The following is an 18,714-nucleotide window of genomic DNA, read 5'->3' as shown; positions in this document are numbered from 1 at the left end:
GTGGACGAGATTTCTGAGAAATCTCATCCACATGGCTGGCTAATCCCAGGATTAGTGGCCGTGGGCGGTTTTGCCGCGGGTGGATCTGCTGCGGCAAAACCGCGGCAAATCCGCCCTGTGTGAACCCAGCCATAAGGTTCAGAGACATTCTCTGTAGTCACAGCTGATGCGGCATCTGAGATATATAACGAGTATTCACGGCATCCTACGGATAGAATCTGATTTGTCTTCTGATTACTGTGATTACCGACAATAACATTGTGTAAAATGCACTCAGGAGTCACAATATTGAAAATGACTGTAATACACCGGAAATGATATACTGAAAACATGGTTTTATGTTTTTTCATAATCTGCAGGAAGTCGTGTGTGCTGTCCTTAAAGTTGTCCTTAAACCTGTACTGGGGGTAGTCTGTGGCGTTAAGGTAAGTGCTTCATTCAGGGGTTGGTGTGCATGCTATTTACAGTTATGTGACTTCCCACTTGCCAATAGAAGACTCCTTTCATAAAGAGTCACCTGAAATCAAGCCATTTCTAAACTAATTAGTTTCAGTTTGCCTAGTATATTAGTAATGATTACAGCAACACCATTTGCCATAGATAAAGGAAGTAATTAGTGTGCTGGAGATGGGAAAACCTTAAGGATGCCTCTCCACAGGTGTTGCGGTATCCTGCGGCAGATCTCCGCAGCAGGAGCCGCCGCCTGAGAGCAGGAGCCGACAGACGGATCTCCGCTGTCAGCCTATCTGGCAGATAGGCTGACCGTGGAGAATAGCGGCAATTCGCAACATGCTGCGAATTGCCGGCCACGAGCAGAGAATCGCAATGAAACAGGCAGTGAAGTTCCCACTCAGAAGAATCTTGAAACCCATGAAGAATTGAGGCCATTTTACATGCAAAGATAATCTTTCAAATGACTGAAAGATTGAAACATTAAGTGATCTATTTGCGTAAACTGTTAATAGCCATTAAGGCCCCCTGCACACGGGCAAAAATACTGCGACGGGATTTACCGCAGAATTTCCGCCCGTGGAAGCTGCCATAGCATTGCGTTAGAAAACGCAATCCCATGCAGACGGCCGTGATTTGTCCACGCGAAATCTTGCATGGAAAACAAATCGCGGCATGCTCTATTTTTGTGTGGGGCTTGCAGAAATGTCACTCCCCGGCCGTTAGCTCCACTCTGCGCATGCAGCGGCCGAGGCGGCAGCCAGCACATCACATAGCCAGAGCCGCAGGAGCAGGTGAGTGCCGCGCTGGTCCCTGCAGGGGCTCAGGTCGGGTCCCGCTGAGAGAATTCTCGCAGCGGGATCCGAACCGGCCGTCTGCAGGTGGCCTAACACTTTAGCATCTTAATGTGTGTGTAAAAGTTGTTTGCAGAGCCCAGCATGTGTTTAAAGACACTCCCAGCTGTACAAACAGCTGCATGGTTCTCTCCTGGCTAGTGAAAAGGTGCTGTGGGGAGAACAGCCTGCTGTCTATTGAAAGATAAGTGTGTTTGCTTTATCTTTTGGTGGCTGAATAATGGATTTTAACTTCACCTTAAAATCCTCCTTTAAACGAAAAGTACACGATGCCCACATTTACATTTAATGTTAGTAACTAGAGATGAGCGAACACGTTCGGCTCCGCCCCTTTTTCGCCCGAACACCGAACTTTGCGAACACTTCAGTGTTCGGGCGAAAAAGTTCGGGGGCCGCCGTGGCAGCGCGGGGGGGTGCGGCGGGGAGCGGGGGGGAGAGGGAGAGAGAGAGGGCTCCCCCCTGTTCCCCGCTACTGCCGCCCGCGCCGCCGCGCATCTCCCCGCCCCCCGGCGGCACCCGGACACTTACGCGCGAACACTGCAGTGTTCGCCAAAGCCGGTGTCCGGGTGCGGATGTGTCCGTAACGGACACGTTCGCTCATCCCTATTAGTAACTCATTTTTGGCCATTTGAACGAATTTTGAACATGCATGTAAATGGGCCTTTCGAAGTCTTATTGAGAATTGCATAACTTACTGTTCAATAAAAAAGGATTTAATGGCTAGAAAAGCATCTTAAAGAAATCACGGCCATATGAAAGCTTCCTATTATAAAGGAGATAATGGCTCATTGTCATTAGACTGTTAGAGAACAATGACCACTTGGGATCTTCTAGAGGAGTGCTGGAAGCGCATAGAAAGTCATCAGCCATTTGTCATTATGGTACTGGATACAATAGTATAAAGGCAGTTCACATGTTACATACGTGTCTGGTTACCACATGTCACCTTCATTCCTGGGGTGCTGAAAACACTGAGTGGCCTCCAGTGATGAAAGCAAGACTATCCATCCCCTCTCTTCCCATGAATAAGATCTCTTTATTGAAGTGCCGCCATATAAAAGCAGTGACTGGCTTCTGCGCTTTAAGCTGTCGCGCTCTTAGGATGTCGGTTTAGGCTGCGGCACTTTTAGTCATGGCCTAAGATCGCCACGGCTCAAGCCATGGAAGTGAATCATTGCTTTTCTATGCCAGAAGTCACATGAGCATGTTTTACAGGACTGTACAGGACCCCTTAATGTCAGGTGCAGGCTGTTTCTTATGGCCGGCACCCGACAGCAGCAGTTCCGGCGAGCGGCGCGGTTCATCGGAACTGTTAACACTTTAAATGCCGCTGTCAGAATACACAAATTAAGTATTTAAAGTGTTAACAGTTCTGACGAGCGGTGCCGCTTGTTGGAACTGGTGCCGCCAGGTGTGGGCTGTAAGAGCAGCCGGCACCCGACATTGTATGGGGCGGGATCCACCCGCGATCCCATCCATACAACCATTTGTTCGGACATGCGAACAAATGTACTTGCGAACCGGTTCCTGGAACAGAACCTGTTTGCAAGTAGGGGAGTATCTGTATTAAGGATTTTACATCATCACTGGATCATTTTGTCATTGGATTTCCTCTTTCGTTAATCACTGGCTCTACCAATGATTGGCTGCAGTGCTCACATGTCCAAATCAATAGGGATCAAACATACAGAGTGCCGGGCGATAGTTAAAATTACTATAACTGTTTTTAGTATTTTACAGCATTCTAAATGTAAAAAAATAAGTGGCCAGATCCTTTATATAAAGACGCCATCTTTCATTTTATACTGTGCACCCAGACTGGTAAGTTATTGGTGTTTGCCAGGTATTATTACCCTCAGGATAAGTCATCAATAGCTTATTGGTTGAGGTCTGCTGCAGATCGGTTGTTTCGGCACCCACTGCATGGAGCAGAAGCACGTCGCTCCGACCCCTGTGTAATGTCTGGCAGTGATAACTACAGGCGCAGCTCCCATTAAAATCACTGAGAGCTGCACCTGCAGTTACCAGCCATGGCCACTACACAGGGGTTGGAACAATGTGCTTCTCCTCCATACCCTGTGTGTGCTTTACCGGTGACAGCAGGCGCTACAAAAGCTGATTCGTCAGGGTACTGAGCAGTGGACCCCAGCCGATCAGCTATTGATCACTTATCCTGAGGATAGGTCACCAATAAAAAGCACCTGGAAAACCCTTTTACCATGAGTCATCTGCAAAGAATTATATCCTGACATGACATAATTGCTGATGTCATAGATGGATTAGTGTAGCGTTGTTGGGGAGTTTAACCTGTTTTGTGCTTTTTGAGATACCTGTATATCCAAATGTACAATAATGTAAGGTACTTGGCCGTGTAAGTCCATCCAAACCCTCCACAGACACCGCTGTGGTGCTGGTAGGAGGAGCTGCAGCAGAGATGGCCGTCTTTGCTCCTTTCTGTCAGCTCTGATGCCATAACAGCTAGGAGTAAAAGTTCTATAAGACAGTCTTCGGCCGAGCAAAGACCCCCAGGGCTGCCTGCTGTAAATGTTGTTTCGGACATAGTATATCTATATCCATACAGGTGCTAGTTGTTTCTTCTGCCAAGGCAATAATACAAGGCAAAGTAATAAAGGCAGACCGGTTACATGTTACCATGGAAACCCCTTATTGTAAAGAGGTTGTGATGAGACACCCCTCCAACATTACAAACATCATTAAATTATCATCTTTAATAAAGGGAGGTCAGATAGTGAGGCCCAATGGGAACCGATGGAAGTTTTCCCTGTACCGCGCCGCAGAACATGTGTGCGTTATATAAAAATGACTAAAGTATAGAAAATACATTTTTAATCCTGGGAACTAGAAGGTATATTTGTATTGTATATTACTTTACAAAATCCACTTGTTGATAAATGTTTTTCTTTCCAGAATTTGGTTGATGTGATTCCCATCGTAAAGGAGCTCAGTGATAACGTTGACGAAGCTCTAACCGACGTGTCTGCAACACTTATATCTCTTATTGGGGATCTTGCTCTTGTTGCTGGTCTTACTACTATTATTGCCGGTGTAATTGGAGGTCTTATAACCATTGTTCAATCCGTTCTTGGAAGCCTTCTTGGTGTTGTTGGAAACGTTGTTGGAGGCCTTGCTGGAGGCCTTACTGGTGTTCTTACAGGCGTTGTTGGTGGTATTGATGGAAGCAAACAATGCTAATGTAAGGTAATAAAATGCAGTCCTTTTTATCTGTTTCCGATATTTACATTAGTAATACAATTCATCCTAGTCAGACATATTAACCCATTATAAGTCCATGTAACTAATTTACCATCCCGGGCACAAAATAAATGCTAAATACTTGCCGTTGTCTTTATTGGAGTAAATAAAGCAGATGCCAGCGTGGCTTCCCATTGAATAGCACACTTCATAAACTATGCAGTTTGTGATGTAGAAGTGTACTACTGTTCCCAGCAATCACACAATTTATTTTAACATGCATAGTTTCCTATAGATGTAGCGAAGTTTACCTTGACTATAATGGTTTTCTGTGACCAGTTATCTTATTTTAAGCCAATGAGAAGCTGTTTTCTTAGTGCAACAAAGACCATTGAAAAGCTATTGAAAGGGCAAATAAATTGTGGTAGAGAACATGGAATCTTATGCTTTAAACAATACCTGTAATAAAGACACTGGCACCAATATGGCAATTAATGACCACAGCATTTATGTTCAAAGGGGGTTAACAATTAACTCAAACTCAAATAATTTTTGTATAAAACCGTGTAGCCTTGGTCATACTGTATGCACCCAGACTAAACAAATAACCAAACATTATCACACCATTGATGCCCACCAGCCAAAGTCAGATGGCCATCCCCCCCAGGCCATGACGCATCACGACATACCCCCTCCCCCCCCAACCCGGCCGCAGCCTGCTCAATCATATTTTGCAGTTTCATGTTAAAAATGTCCAAACCCACTGCTGAGAAATGAACTCCATCCGCTCAATATAAACCCCCCGCAAATCCCTCTAGGTCTATGTGCCTCACTCAGAAGCCTCCTATCGTCTGTACCCATCTTTCTAACACTCTATTTAGCCTCTTCTGAATTTTCTCCATGAAAAAAACCTGGGAAAAGACCAAATCGACCTAGGGATTATCTCAGAAATTACTAGAACCGCTTCTGCAAAATTATCCCTTACCCACTAAAGTTCAGTACGGATATCGCATAACACGTCAAAAAAACTCTTCTTCCCAATATCTTTACCCCCGAGGTGCATCAAAAAAATGCTTGGCTCTGGCAACACCTCTCTTTTTTTGAACAAGAATGTTGATATCGAGAGCTGCCGCATCCCCCTGATCCCACACCAAAATGCCTCAAATTGTCCATCATCGAGCCCCAAATTCTCTGAATAGCATCTGTCCATCGCTCTATGTTGACCCCAATGGACAAAGGAGCGTCCCACTATCCACACCACCTTCCTCAGTACTTCCGGTAGACAAGACATTAAACAGCAACATCAGCAGGACGTACATATAATTTATAGCGGTCAGACATCCATCTTCCTGAACTCTGGATCCTCTGCTCAGCCATCCCCAACCTCGCTGCCTCCGTGGCAGCAACGATTCGGAAAGAATGAGACGTGATTGTAGTGCAACCACAACCCGTTTTAACCAGACATTTCCTCAATACCCCCAAAAATTGAAATTGTGATAATAAAGAACTGTCTGCATGACATAAAAGTGATCCTAACAGATTAGGACATATCTCCAAGAACTCACGTGGGGCCCGAAGTGGGCACAGTGACACGGATGAGTTCTGAGAAACATGAATCCATATCCTCTCACCCCATTTATCTGTTTTGGTATGTCTCAAAAATATCTTGACATACCCCCCGTGGTCAGATACATCAGTAGCCAATAGTGATGCATACGCTGACCTAGATGCTTCTAAAACCCCCCACAACGCAAAGCCCTGAAAAAAGCTAATAAAAAGGCGCAACGGGATAACTTTACTTGAAACGTAAAACCGCATATTTCCGGCAAAGGGGCAATTAATTTACTTAATAAACCGAATGAAATCGCTGCCCTCTGGTCCTTGGCAAAGCTAATTGCTTTAAACCCCCATAACAAGACTTTAATCTGCTTCAACGCATTGATAGGCAGTAAAGCGAGCCGTCTCTGAGAGAACGCTATCCCTGCAATCACTTTCAGCACAGAATTATACAATAACCCGGCTTCTATCTGAAAACACAGAAAGGAGATAAAAAAACATATCGACATCCTACGATCTCACATCCAGCTCCCTTTCTTCCAAACCTCCAAAGCAGAATTGTAATCTCGCCATGTCCTTTGTGACACCAAGTGTGACAACAGCAGATGTATCAACTCTGCCTCAGAGCCCAAAGATGATCTGGCAAGTGTACACCGACCGAATCCACTGCAGACTCCCTCTCCTTGCAAACACTGATCTGCGGGCGCGATAAAGCACATAGCGATACATCATGTTTATTATCACCTGTTCCAGCCTTCAGCAGCGCGTTACATTGCAGACAATACCGCACCAACCATTGTAACAAAGAAGCCACAGTTCAGCTCATGAGATAGAACAATTCACAGCTACCAAAACACCCTTACTCTCAGAACAAAACATCAACCTGAGATCCTTCCGCTTGTCCCCCAAACGCACAACGCAACCGCCAGGGAAAATAACTCCAGCAGCACACAATCCTTTATCCAGCCTTTTTGTACCCATGACTGATGCCATGACTCTGCTATCCGTTATGTTTCATACATAACTACAAAACCCAGCAGAATCCAGCTAGCCATGAAGTCGCATGGAGCTTTCCCAGTGCATTCCAGGGGTTAATGGGTTCCCAGTACTTGTGTGGCATATCCTAACCACCAATGTCTGTCCTGAGACAGCCCTGCAGGTTCCTGGGTTCACGGAACACCCATTTAGTACAGAGGGAACAGTGCCTGCTGTAGAGGAACAGACCGTCACTACGTGATAGGAACCCAGTGGGATCAATGAGGGCTTCCCTGCTTAGGAAAGTGGCGGCAAAGAAGAGTGATGACAGACATTGTGTGTGGGGCGGAGGGCATCCTCTGAGCGCCCGCTGCTTGGGAACCTTCAGAGGTTGACCACTCCCTGCTGCTCACTCCTCTAAATACCATAGCAGGATTTTCCTACTGAAAAGACATGATTGGGCCCTGAGGATACCTGTCCATGTAATAAGGGATACAGTTACACACACAGTACATATATGTAGTATCTTCCATAATCCCCCACTAACCATGGCTTCTTGTGTTTTGCAGGTACCTTACATCACTATGGCACAGGCATGCCACAAGATCTGATTTCTTTCTAATCACCTCTCTATCTATACATTTGGATAATAGAATGAAAACTGTTATCTGAAGAGAAGTAATTGTACCTCTGATTGGTTCTTTTACAATAAATTACTTTCTGAGCATTACATTGAGATTGTCTGTTACATTATTGGAACCCCCAAGATACTGGGGAGAAATAGTCAAATGTTTGATCCCATCATCTCAGACTGAATGTGGCACATTGATGCCAACAGCCTCCAAGTACAAATGTAATATACCGTATTTTCCGGACTATAAGGCGCACCGGATTATAAGGCGCACCTTCTATGAGCGCCTTATAAGCAATCTTGCTTCATATATAAGGCGCACCGGATTATAAGGCGCAGCACATTAGTGCTGTGCAGGGGCCGGAGAGGCTTCTATCAAGCCTGATAGAAGCCTGTCCGGTCAGATCGCGGTTGCTAGGCAGCCAGGGGCCTTCTGAAAGGCCCTAGGGCTGTCTATGCAGAGCGCCTAGCAAGTCGTGCGCTAGATGGGCACTCTGCATAGACAGCCCTGGGGCCTTTCAGGAGGTCCCCGGCCGCCTAGCAACCACACAGCGTCCCACGATCTCATCGTGGGACGCTGTACGGGCCCCCTGAACATCGGTTGCCGGCTGTGCTTACAGCGGGCACCCGGCGGCAGCAGTTCTGATGAGCCGCGCCGCTCGTTAGGACTGTTAACACTTTAAATACCGCTGTCAGAGTGGTATTTAAAGTGTTAACAGTTCTGACAAGCGGCGCGGCTCGTCGGAACTGCTGCCGCCGGGTGCCCGCTGTAAGAACAGCCGGCACCCGACGTTGTATGGAGCAGGATCCACCCGCGATCCCGCTCCATACTACTACTTGTTTGACTTGCGAACGGGCTCCCGGAACGGAACCTGTTCGCAAGTCGGGGAGCACCTGGACTGTCGGGTTCATATATAAGGCGCACCGGATTATAAGGCGCACTTTCTATTTCTGAGAAATTCTCAGCATTTTATGTGCGCCTTATAGTCCGGAAAATACGGTATGTTCTATATACTTACTTCATTAGTTAATAAGATTCCCCAAAGGTTCAGATCTGAGCTGAAACCAAGCAGAAGACATAATTTAAGCTTTTACTCAAAGCCAGGAGGACTCTGACATGCAGTGAGGGAGGGGAATCATAGGCAGCATTCAGCGGGAGAGCGGGCGAGAGAGCCACAAAGGGGGAGAGAACAGCCATCAAGGGGCATCCTGTGTGGTGAGTTGTGAACCATGCTAGGGCATCCTGTGTGGAGAGGGGTGAACCATGCTAGGGAATCCTGTGTGGTGAGGGGTGAACCATGCTTGGGCATCCTGTGTGGTGAGGGGTGAACCATGCTAGGGCATCATGTGTGATGTGAGACATGAACCATACTAGGGCATCCCATGGTGAGGGGTGAACCATTCTAGGGCATCCTGTGTGATGTTGGAGAAAGAGCCATAAGGTCGTGGGAATCAGCGCTGGTGGCACTGAGCACTCGTGTTTGCAGAGGAGAGCGTCCCGCTGACATGTGCCTTGCAGAAGCCACGGGAGTGAATGTCCCAATGGCATCTCCCCTCCCGTGGCCACTGTAATTGTCCTGGCTACAGAGTGCAGCAGCTGCGGCGCCGCTGGACCTGGCTCCGCTCTGACTGAAGCCTGCATCACCGTGGGACCTGCGCTGTTACTGTGCTGCACGGCGCACTGCCATCTCCCCGTATAAAGTTCCCTAGTGGGGCCGCTGTCAGTGTCTCCGGCGTACCTTTTATGCAGCCTGTGACCAGTGAGCGGAGTCCTGAGGGCCCGCAGCTCAGAGGCCGACAACGGCAGGCAGAACAGAGCGTACTGCTGAGGGGGCGCAGGTGACCGGCCCAAGGACCCACATGATTACTGAACGGAGTGGGGTGCAGCCTGTCACCAATGAGCAAAGTCTTGAGGGCCCGCAGCTCAGAGGCCGACAACGGCAGGCAGAAAGGAGTGGAGTGGTGAGGGGGCGCAGCTGACTGGCCAATACTCACTGCCAGGACCTGTGAGCCCCACGACAGGGAGCGCGGCGTCCAGGGAGATCCCAATAAGGGCTGTAGTATATAGCAGGGGGTGTTGGTACTTATTCCTCTTCTGTGATCGCTTGCTCTCTCCCCTTGAGATTCGGCACCCTCACTCCGCTATAGAGGCCGTCACTCGCCACAGGGTCTGATGGCTCTCCTGTCAGGTTCCTGACCATAATCCGCAGGGCTACATGCTCCTCCGTCGTCCCGACAACAGCTCTCTCTGATGACTCTCTCTTCACTATCCAACGACTGCGTCCCTATGACAACTCCTATGGGCACACTCCAGTATGCTGCTATCTTTCCCTAAAACAGACTAGCAGGCTATCACTATCCTATTGTCTCTCTCTCTTGTACTGACACTGCCTTGTTCTCTGCTGTACACAGACTGACAGCTGGCTGTGCTCTCACTAACCCATTTATCTCATGACTGCGTCCCTATGAGAACTCCTATGGGCACGCTTCACACTGCCATGTTTTTGCTGTATATGGACTGACAGCTGGCTATACTCTCACTAACCTATCTCTCTCACTATCCCACATCTGCGTCCCTATAAAAACTCCTACATACACTCTCCACACTGCCTTGCTCTCTGCTGCATACGGATTGACAGCTGGCTATACTCTCACTAACCCATCTATCTCACAAAAGCGTCCCTATGACAACTCCTATGGGCACGCTCCACACTGACTTGTTCTCTACTGTTCACAGACTGACAGCTAGCTGTACTCTCACTAACCGATCTATCTCACTATCTGATGACTGCCTCCCTGTGACAACTCCTACAGACACGCTCCACACTGCCTTGCTCTATGCTGCATATGGACTGACAGCTGGCTGTACTTTCACTAATTCATCTATCTCACTATCCCATGACTGCCTCCCTATGACAACTCCTATGGGCACGCTCCACAATGCCTTGTTCTCTGCTGTACACAGACTGACAGCTGGCTTTACTCTTACTAACGCATCTATCTCACTATCCCATGACTGCATCCCTATGACAACTCCTACAAGCATGCTCCACACTGCCTTACTCTCTACTGTATACGGACTGACAGCTGGCTGTACTCTCACTAACCCATCTATGTTACGACTGCGTCCCTATGACAACTCCTACGGGCATGCTCCACACTGACTTGGTCTCTGCTGTACACAGAATAACAGCTGGCTATACTCTCACTAACCCATCTATCCCACGACTGCATCCCTATGACAACTCCTACAGACATGCTCCACAGCGCCTTGTTCTTTGCTGTACACAGACTGACAGCTGGCTATACTCTCACTAACCCATCTATCTCAGGACTGCATCCCTATAACAGCTCCTACAGGCACGCTCCTCACCGCCTTGCTCTCTGCTATACACAGACTGACAGCTGGCTGTACTCTCACTAACCCATCTATCTCACTATCTGATAACTACCTCCCTGTGACAACTCCTACAGGCACGCTCTACACTGCCTTGTTCTCTGCTGTACACAGAATGACAGCTGGCTATACTCTCACTAACCCATCTATCCCACTATCTGATAACTACCTCCCTGTGACAACTCCTACAGGCACGCTCTACATTGCCTTGTTCTCTGCTGTATACGGACTGACAGCTGACTGTACTCCCACTAACCCATCTTTCTCATGACCGCATCCCTATGACAACTCTTACGGGCATGCTCCACACTGCCTTATTCTCTTCTGTACACAGAATGACAGCTGGCTATACTCTCACTAACCCATCTATCTCACTGTCTGATGACTGCCTCCCTGTGACAACTCCTACAGACATGCTCTACACTGCCTTGTTCTCTGCTGTACACGGACTGGTAGCTGGCTATACTCTCACTAACTGACCTCTCTCACTATCTCTCATTTGACTCTCTCTTCTCCTGCTGGCTCCTACACTCTGCAGTTATTGCACCCTCTAGTACATCAGCTGCACTCCCCTCTGTCTGGCCATCGGCTCACTGACTGACTGACATTAGTTTCTATCTTTCTACAGGGATGGCTGACCCAACTCCTCTCTCTGCTTTCCCCTGACTGGACCAACTGTCACCCGCAGCGTACGCACGCTTTCTTAATCTTTTCTCCCATGCGCTACTCTGGTGTATCCAGTCAACGGGCCCTCCAATCACAGGCTTCCACTCTCCTGTCTCCTTACCATTTATCTGTCAATCAGAGTTCCTGGCTCATTCTCCCATCTGACCAATAGGGCAGACATTTTGGATAATCCATCTGTAAGCCGCTACAAAAGGACTGATGTGTAATAAGTTCTATCCGGCTTTGCTGCTCTTCATACAGTCTTAGATTTCCTGTCAAATGTTACAGAACCTGCCAACATTCTCAAACGCAGATACGACCCGAGCCTTAGCCTGGGTTCACACAGGGCGGATTTGTTGCTTATTTCCCGCGGTTGGCCGTTGCATATCCGCATTGCGGCCATTCCGTCGCGGTTGCAGTGCAATGCAGTGCGAATGTGTTTGGCCAAAATCCCGTTCTCACAGGGTGTAAAATTTTCCGCAGAGCCGCAGTGCGGATATGCAACTGCGTCGCGGTTTTGAAATATGCAGCATGTCCAATCTTTTGACGGTTCCGCAGCGTTTTTTTTTACATAGGGCCCCATGAACGCAGCTACAACCGCAATGAAAACCGCTATTGCTTGTTTTGCAGCGGTTTTCATTGCGGTTCCGCAGCAGATTGTTCGCATGAAAAAGAGAGGCAATAAAGTTTGTTCCCAGGAAGTGGTTCAGCGGCCATTTTAGCTGCTTGGCGCCATTTCAGCCAGGACTTGATGGAGACTGGAAGCAGGGAGCAGGAGCTCTGCCGGCAGAACCCCCCCCACAGCGGCACCAGAGCCCCCCCACAGCGGCACCACAAGAGCCCTCCACAGTGGCACCAGAGCCCTCCACAGCGGGCGTGACCAGAGGCCTCCACAGCCGGACCAGGGCCCTCCACAGCGGCACCAGAGCCCTCCACAGCGGGCCCAGAGCCCTCCACAGCGGGCGGCACCAGAGCCTTCCACAGCGGGCCCAGACCACCCCACAGCGGCACCAGAGCCCCCCACAGCGGCACAAGAGCCCTCCACAGCGGGCGTGACCAGAGGCCTCCACAGCCGGACCAGGGCCCTCCACAGCGGCACCAGAGCCCTCCACAGCGGGCCCAGAGCCCTCCACAGCGGGCGGCACCAGAGCCTTCCACAGCGGGCCCAGACCCCCCCACAGCGGCACCAGAGCCCCCCACAGCGGCACAAGAGCCCTCCACAGCGGGCGTGACCAGAGGCCTCCACAGCCGGACCAGGGCCCTCCACAGCGGCACCAGAGCCCTCCACAGCGGGCCCAGAGCCCTCCACAGCGGGCCCAGACCCCCCCACAGCGGCACCAGAGCCCCCCACAGCGGCACAAGAGCCCTCCACAGCGGGCGTGACCAGAGGCCTCCACAGCCGGACCAGGGCCCTCCACAGCGGCACCAGAGCCCTCCACAGCGGGCCCAGAGCCCTCCACAGCGGGCGGCACCACAGCCCTCCACAGCGGGCGGCACCAGAGCCTTCCACAGCGGGCCCAGACCCCCCCACAGCGGCACCAGAGCCCCCCACAGCGGCACCACAAGAGCCCTCCACAGTGGCACCAGAGCCCTCCACAGCGGGCGTGACCAGAGGCCTCCACAGCCGGACCAGGGCCCTCCACAGCGGCACCAGAGCCCTCCACAGCGGGCCCAGAGCCCTCCACAGCGGGCGGCACCACAGCCCTCCACAGTGGGCCCAGAGCCCTCCACAGCGGGCGGCACATCGGATAACGAAGGTAATGCACTACTTCGCCTATCATTGCTCTTTTGCGTCCTTTCTCTTTTGCATTGCAATGCATTTTTCCCGCCTTTTTCCTCCCTTGCTTTGCTGCACAATTTATGGCCTTTTCATCTTTTGCATTGCAATGCATTTTTCCCGCCTTTTTCCTCCCTTGCTTTGCTGCACAATTTATGGCCTTTTCATCTTTTGCATTGCAATGCATTTTTCCCGCCTTTTTCCTCCCTTGCTTTGCTGCACAATTTATGGCCTTTTCATCTTTTGCATTGCAATGCATTTTTCCCGCCTTTTTCCTCCCTTGCTTTGCTGCACAATTTATGGCCTTTTCATCTTTTGCATTGCAATGCATTTTTCCCGCCTTTTTCCTCCCTTGCTTTGCTGCACAATTTATGGCCTTTTCATCTTTTGCATTGCAATGCATTTTTCCCGCCTTTTTCCTCCCTTGCTTCTTTCCCCTTCGGCATCTGACGCGAAGATGTGAGCCTCGTTGTTATTTTGTGCAAATTGAAATTCTGCGCCACTGGTCACTAATGTTGTGTATGTAATGAAATGCAACCATTCTCTGTTTACTCACAGGACGAAAAAGATTTTCGGTTGTCGCAAAGGATATATCGGGAGTATGGCGTGGTACCAGAGAATGGGTATAAACGTTGCCAGGATGATAACATTGGTGAGTGTAGTGTGCGCTGACACAACCATATCCACCCACTTGGAATGCTATTCAACTTTTTTTCTTCTTTCTCCCCCCCCCTTCAGGTTGAAAGTAGGCCTGAGATATGGGACCCAGCCGAGACGGGCTACAGCGACCGAGATTTAAAGGCAGACGCCTGGCTATCGGTATGCACTGGCATGTATCCCGATTGGGACTCCGGAACTGCTGCCCTCCACAGTGAAATACGTAAGTTTACACTCCTGAAACTGCTTTGTTGTTTCTTCCTTGGATGTACTCAGAACTATACTGCATCTAACAACACTCTTTATTGCAGGTGTCGGTGGTACTGCTTGTATCCTGTTTAATTGTCCTTTTTCATTATTTGCAGTTAAAGATGTCAAGAATCGTTGGAGGTCGGTTCGGGACCGCTACAAGAAGCATGAAAAAGATTGTGAAAAAAGTGGCATGTCGCCTTCACAAAAGAAATGTCCATACCAGGAGCAACTGCACTTCCTCCGAACTAGTCGAGTGTTGCGCGCGTAAGTGCAAATAACTCTCCTAGCTCGGGTTCGATGTGGTGTCATTTTGAGGTTCTAGGTCTCTAATGTTACTCTTGTTTCGCCAACAGATCCAGCGGGAACATTGGGGCCGCGCCTCCCACGGACACCACCGCTTCACCTGACAAAGATGGGCCGGGACAGGAGCCGTGTGACGATGAGTCCAGAGAAGGTACCCCAGCCTTGGAGGACAGCCAGCGTAGCACGCCCGATTTGAACCCCACTTCTGTTTCTCCAGAAGTGGGGGAACAAATTGTGTCGTGTGGCAATACTACTGCCCCTGCCAGCAGAGCATATGTTAGCAGGGTGGTGACTTCCGCGCGGGCCAGCCGCAGCGTTGCTGCTGGCCCGCGTCGGAAGAATAGCAAGGCAGATGCCACCCAAGAGGCGCTGTCTTTATTACGCCGTTCTGAGACGGCCGACCAGTGGGACACAATGGGTACAGCCATTGCGTCCCGCCTTCGTGAACTCAGCTCAGAGCGGCAGTGGACAATTCCGCCAGTTCTGTACACAGTGCTAGAGATTTTCGGATCGCCAAGAGCCATTGCCGATAGCACTGCCATTATTGTGGCAATGAAAAATGCAGCCTTTCCTGTTCAACACTCATACCGCATGCTGCCTGCACCCCAATCTTTCCCTGATCAACCGCCCAGGGTTTCTAGGACACCGGTATACCCCATGCACCATGGCTCTCCTGACACTGGCTACGGCGACACTGCCTCAGGCGGTTCCCCATCACAAGCGTCATTTCTATCACTCATGAATAGCCCTCTGCAACAGACATCGCAACAGTCCACCTCACGACTGTGCATGCCACCAAATGCATCTCAATGCATTATAGGAGAAAACTCTTTTACTTATACGGCATTGGAGTAATCGCAAACGTTGAGTTTGGGATAACTGCAATGTCCTACAGCAAACCATCGGAAAGTACAGGTTCCGTGGTGCTGTTGCCGTGTCTGCCAATGCACGGATTATGCTGGTGTCCCAGAAATCCAACGGATGGTCATGGGAACGATTGGGGTTGCAAACATCGCTCACTCCCAGCTAAGATATGCTCTGCGGCAAAAGAGGCAAGGCGCACTAATTCCATTACGGCAGTGGCACGCACGTAAATTTCTTTGCGGCCTGTGCTACTGTACGAGAAGGACTGCCTTTTTTTTTGTTTTCAATTTAACGCTGCCTTACTGTCCTCCAAGGTTGGGGTACATCACTTCTCTTGACTCATAGTCCTTTCTTTCCCTATATTTATTTTCATGTCTGTCTGTTTCCATGCTCGCTCTATGTTTGTAACAGGAGTTCGAGCATGGAAAAAAAAAATGGTGATGGCAACAGGGCCATTCTGCGTGCCTGTTGCTATCATCATTTTCGCTTGCGGCATGACCGGCAAGTGTGGCCAGAGCTATACTGCTTGTGGATTGGCCAGTGAAGGAGAAAGTTAGTTGTATTCAAGTAGTGGTAATTGGTATGTGCGCTGAAAAAAAGTAGACGGCTCAACTAAAAGATATGTTTATTTTGCACAAAATAAAAAACCATCATTGTCTAACCAATTCCGTTTCTTTACAATGCAGATTATATGTTTTGTGCGCCGGAAAAATTTGGAGAACAATCTTTTTTGTGAAATATTAAAACATTTTATTATGAAAACTGTTTAACACAATTTTATTGAAGTTTTTAAATTAAAGGTGGAGGAGTGTCCTTTTGTGCCTTCAATAAAATACGTATTTCTCTACGCAGTTTGGTTTCCGCTTCCTTCTGGGGCTGGGCGCCGGGGGAGGGTCACACTGCAGTTAGGGCTGCACACCACCGACACAGGAGAACTGCCATGGCACGGTGCCTTCGTGACTAAGGAAATAGTCAGTGAAGAGTTCGCGTACCTGCACTGCAGTAGCAGGCGTCCTACCTCCCCCCCAGTTGATGACCGTGTCAAAGGCAGGATCAAGTTCTTCGACATCTACCTCTGGGCGATAGTCCCGGAGGTAGTTGTGAAGAACACAACATGCCTTGACAAGGTCATCAACTGTGTTAGGGTCTACTAACAGTGTAGTCCCTAGAACTCTCCACTGACTCACCATAATCCCGAAGGCACACTCAACCACACGACGTGCCCGGCTCAGCCTATAATTAAAAATCCTTTTCCGGGCATTCAGTCCTCTCCGCGGGTATGGGCGCAACAGGTTTGGCATCAACGGGAAAGCCTCATCCGATACCATCACAAAGGGGACTGGATGTGTGGTTGCCGGGAAAGGTTGTGGGGCTGGGAGCGTGACGCCATCTCGGAGAATTTGCATCCCAATCTGTGATGTTCGCAGCACCCGAGAATCCCCAGTGCTGCCATAGGCGCCGACGTCGATGCAAACAAATTTGCTATGTGCATCAGCCACGGCCATCAGGACAATTGAAAAAAAATTTTTGTAATTGAAGAATTTGGAGCCTGAGTGGGCTGGCTGAAGCACACGCACATGTTTGCCGTCGACGGCGCCTATGCAGTTAGGAAATTTGGCAACATCTTGAAAGCCTGCTGCAACACGTTGCCAAGTGTCCTCGGTAGGTGAAGGCATCACGATGGGCTGCAACTTCTGCCAGATGGCGCTGCATGTGCACCTCACAATTTCGGTGATGGTTGATTTACCAACACGAAATTGGAGATGCAGGGATGCATAGCTCTCTCCTGTGGCCAAGAAGCTGAAAAGAAGCAGAGAAGAGAAAAAAAAATTAGTACACAATGAAGACTTGCATTACATCAACACTTCTATGTATGCAGTATTCAGATATTGTTCTCAACACGAAATAGATCGGAGAACGCAGAAGAATTCGTGTGAAGGAAATAAGATTTGCAATTGAAAGGTATACATGGGATGTGGGGGGGGGGGGGGGCGTGAAATTCTCACTATCCATTCCACACATGGTTCAGATTTCCATTCTCCCCATCCCAAACAAAAGGGGAGGGAGAATGAGAAAATGAAAACATGTTCCTGCTACACTCAGAAAGGTAACTTGGTCCCGTTCACTGCCGGTGCACAACAAAGGTTGCCCAAGTTTGCTGGTCTGGTAAGTTCAACAATGTAGCTTCTGACAATGTCAATGAAGTCAACCAGCCACAAGATGATGCTGTTCTAATGCCACGCACGGGCAAATAAAGACCCACCCGTCCCGGTGAGATCGGGGTAGCTGTGCAGGTGTCATGATGGGCGTGGTGCTAATAACAGGGGTGCTTGATAGCCCAGCTGTGAAAAAGCAGTGTGACGTAATGCTATAGCATTACGTCCTACTACCGGAGCAATCAGTGCATAAAAAAAGGTACCGCGCAAAAATCACAGAACCAAAAAAAAAAAAGGAAAAACAAAAAAAAAAAAATAACTACAGTGACACAATAAGAAAAGTAACTTACCTAAGGGTGATGAGCAGCCTTTCTTCTGCAGTGATCGCCTTCCTCATCTGCGTGTCCTGGTAGGTCAGATCCCGGCGCACCAGCTCCAGAAGGCGGTCAAAGGCCTCCAGAGGCAGGCGACAAAATGAGACGAACTTCTCAGGATGGCTGCAGAGAGAAAGAGAAAGGGAGAGCGGGCTAAAATTAATAACAATTCAGAGTGCAACATCAAACCTATTCCCATGCAACACTTCACTTACTTTTTAAGATCGTGGTAGAGGCTCGCAAAATGGCCCTTCGTCCCCCTCTCGGTTAGTAGGGGATGAACCCAGAAACGTCTCTGAAGCCGGGAAGCACGATCAGTCTGAAGAAGAATAAGCACATGAATTTTTAAAGCACATTAACATGAATTAAAGCACATGAATTTAAAGCACATGACTGCAATTACACTCTAGTCCGCAGTGCATAAACAAACAACAAGGAAACTAAGCACACAATGACCACAAATCGCTCACCTTTTCAGATTGTTCTCTATCCATCATAAGCACAAATGTAATCAGTCTGCGTCGGTATGCGCGGCTCAGACGGACTGTTGCTCGGTCCATGTCTGCAGAGAAAATGGCCACAAATACA

The 18,714-nt window shown here is 49.1% G+C and overlaps 3 protein-coding genes across 4 annotated transcripts in view; 2 read left to right on the top strand and 1 right to left on the bottom strand.

The window, feature by feature from the left end:
* LOC136611517 (plasmodium-specific hydrophobic abundant protein-like) overlaps window positions 1-7,779 on the top strand; it is a 389,058-nt gene extending 381,279 nt beyond the window's left edge. For both annotated transcript variants that reach the window (XM_066591184.1, XM_066591185.1), the window contains exons 8-10: window positions 360-425; window positions 4,233-4,523; window positions 7,619-7,779. In XM_066591184.1, coding sequence (XP_066447281.1) covers window positions 360-425; window positions 4,233-4,517 — 351 coding nt within the window. In that variant the 3' untranslated portion in view covers window positions 4,518-4,523; window positions 7,619-7,779. The remainder of the gene's footprint in view (window positions 1-359; window positions 426-4,232; window positions 4,524-7,618) is intronic.
* Window positions 7,780-14,060: 6,281 nt separating this feature from the next.
* Window positions 14,061-15,587, top strand: LOC136610001 (uncharacterized). The gene is made up of 4 exons (XM_066589274.1): window positions 14,061-14,172; window positions 14,259-14,400; window positions 14,543-14,693; window positions 14,783-15,587. The coding sequence occupies exons 1-4, from the start codon at window positions 14,122-14,124 to the stop codon at window positions 15,585-15,587; spliced, it is 1,149 nt and encodes a 382-aa protein (XP_066445371.1). The 5' UTR covers window positions 14,061-14,121.
* Window positions 15,588-16,269: 682 nt separating this feature from the next.
* Window positions 16,270-18,418, bottom strand: LOC136610587 (uncharacterized). The gene is made up of 3 exons (XM_066589813.1): window positions 18,342-18,418; window positions 18,103-18,249; window positions 16,270-17,396 (listed from the first exon to the last, which is right to left on the bottom strand). Exons 2-3 carry the CDS (start codon window positions 18,147-18,149, stop codon window positions 16,502-16,504), a joined length of 942 nt encoding a protein of 313 aa, XP_066445910.1. The 5' UTR covers window positions 18,150-18,249; window positions 18,342-18,418; the 3' UTR covers window positions 16,270-16,501.
* Window positions 18,419-18,714: the final 296 nt, after the last annotated feature.

Source organism: Eleutherodactylus coqui, chromosome 2 (genome assembly GCF_035609145.1).
Source record: "Eleutherodactylus coqui strain aEleCoq1 chromosome 2, aEleCoq1.hap1, whole genome shotgun sequence".
Taxonomy (NCBI): domain Eukaryota; kingdom Metazoa; phylum Chordata; class Amphibia; order Anura; family Eleutherodactylidae; genus Eleutherodactylus; species Eleutherodactylus coqui.
This window is presented reverse-complemented; position numbering and strand designations above follow the sequence as displayed.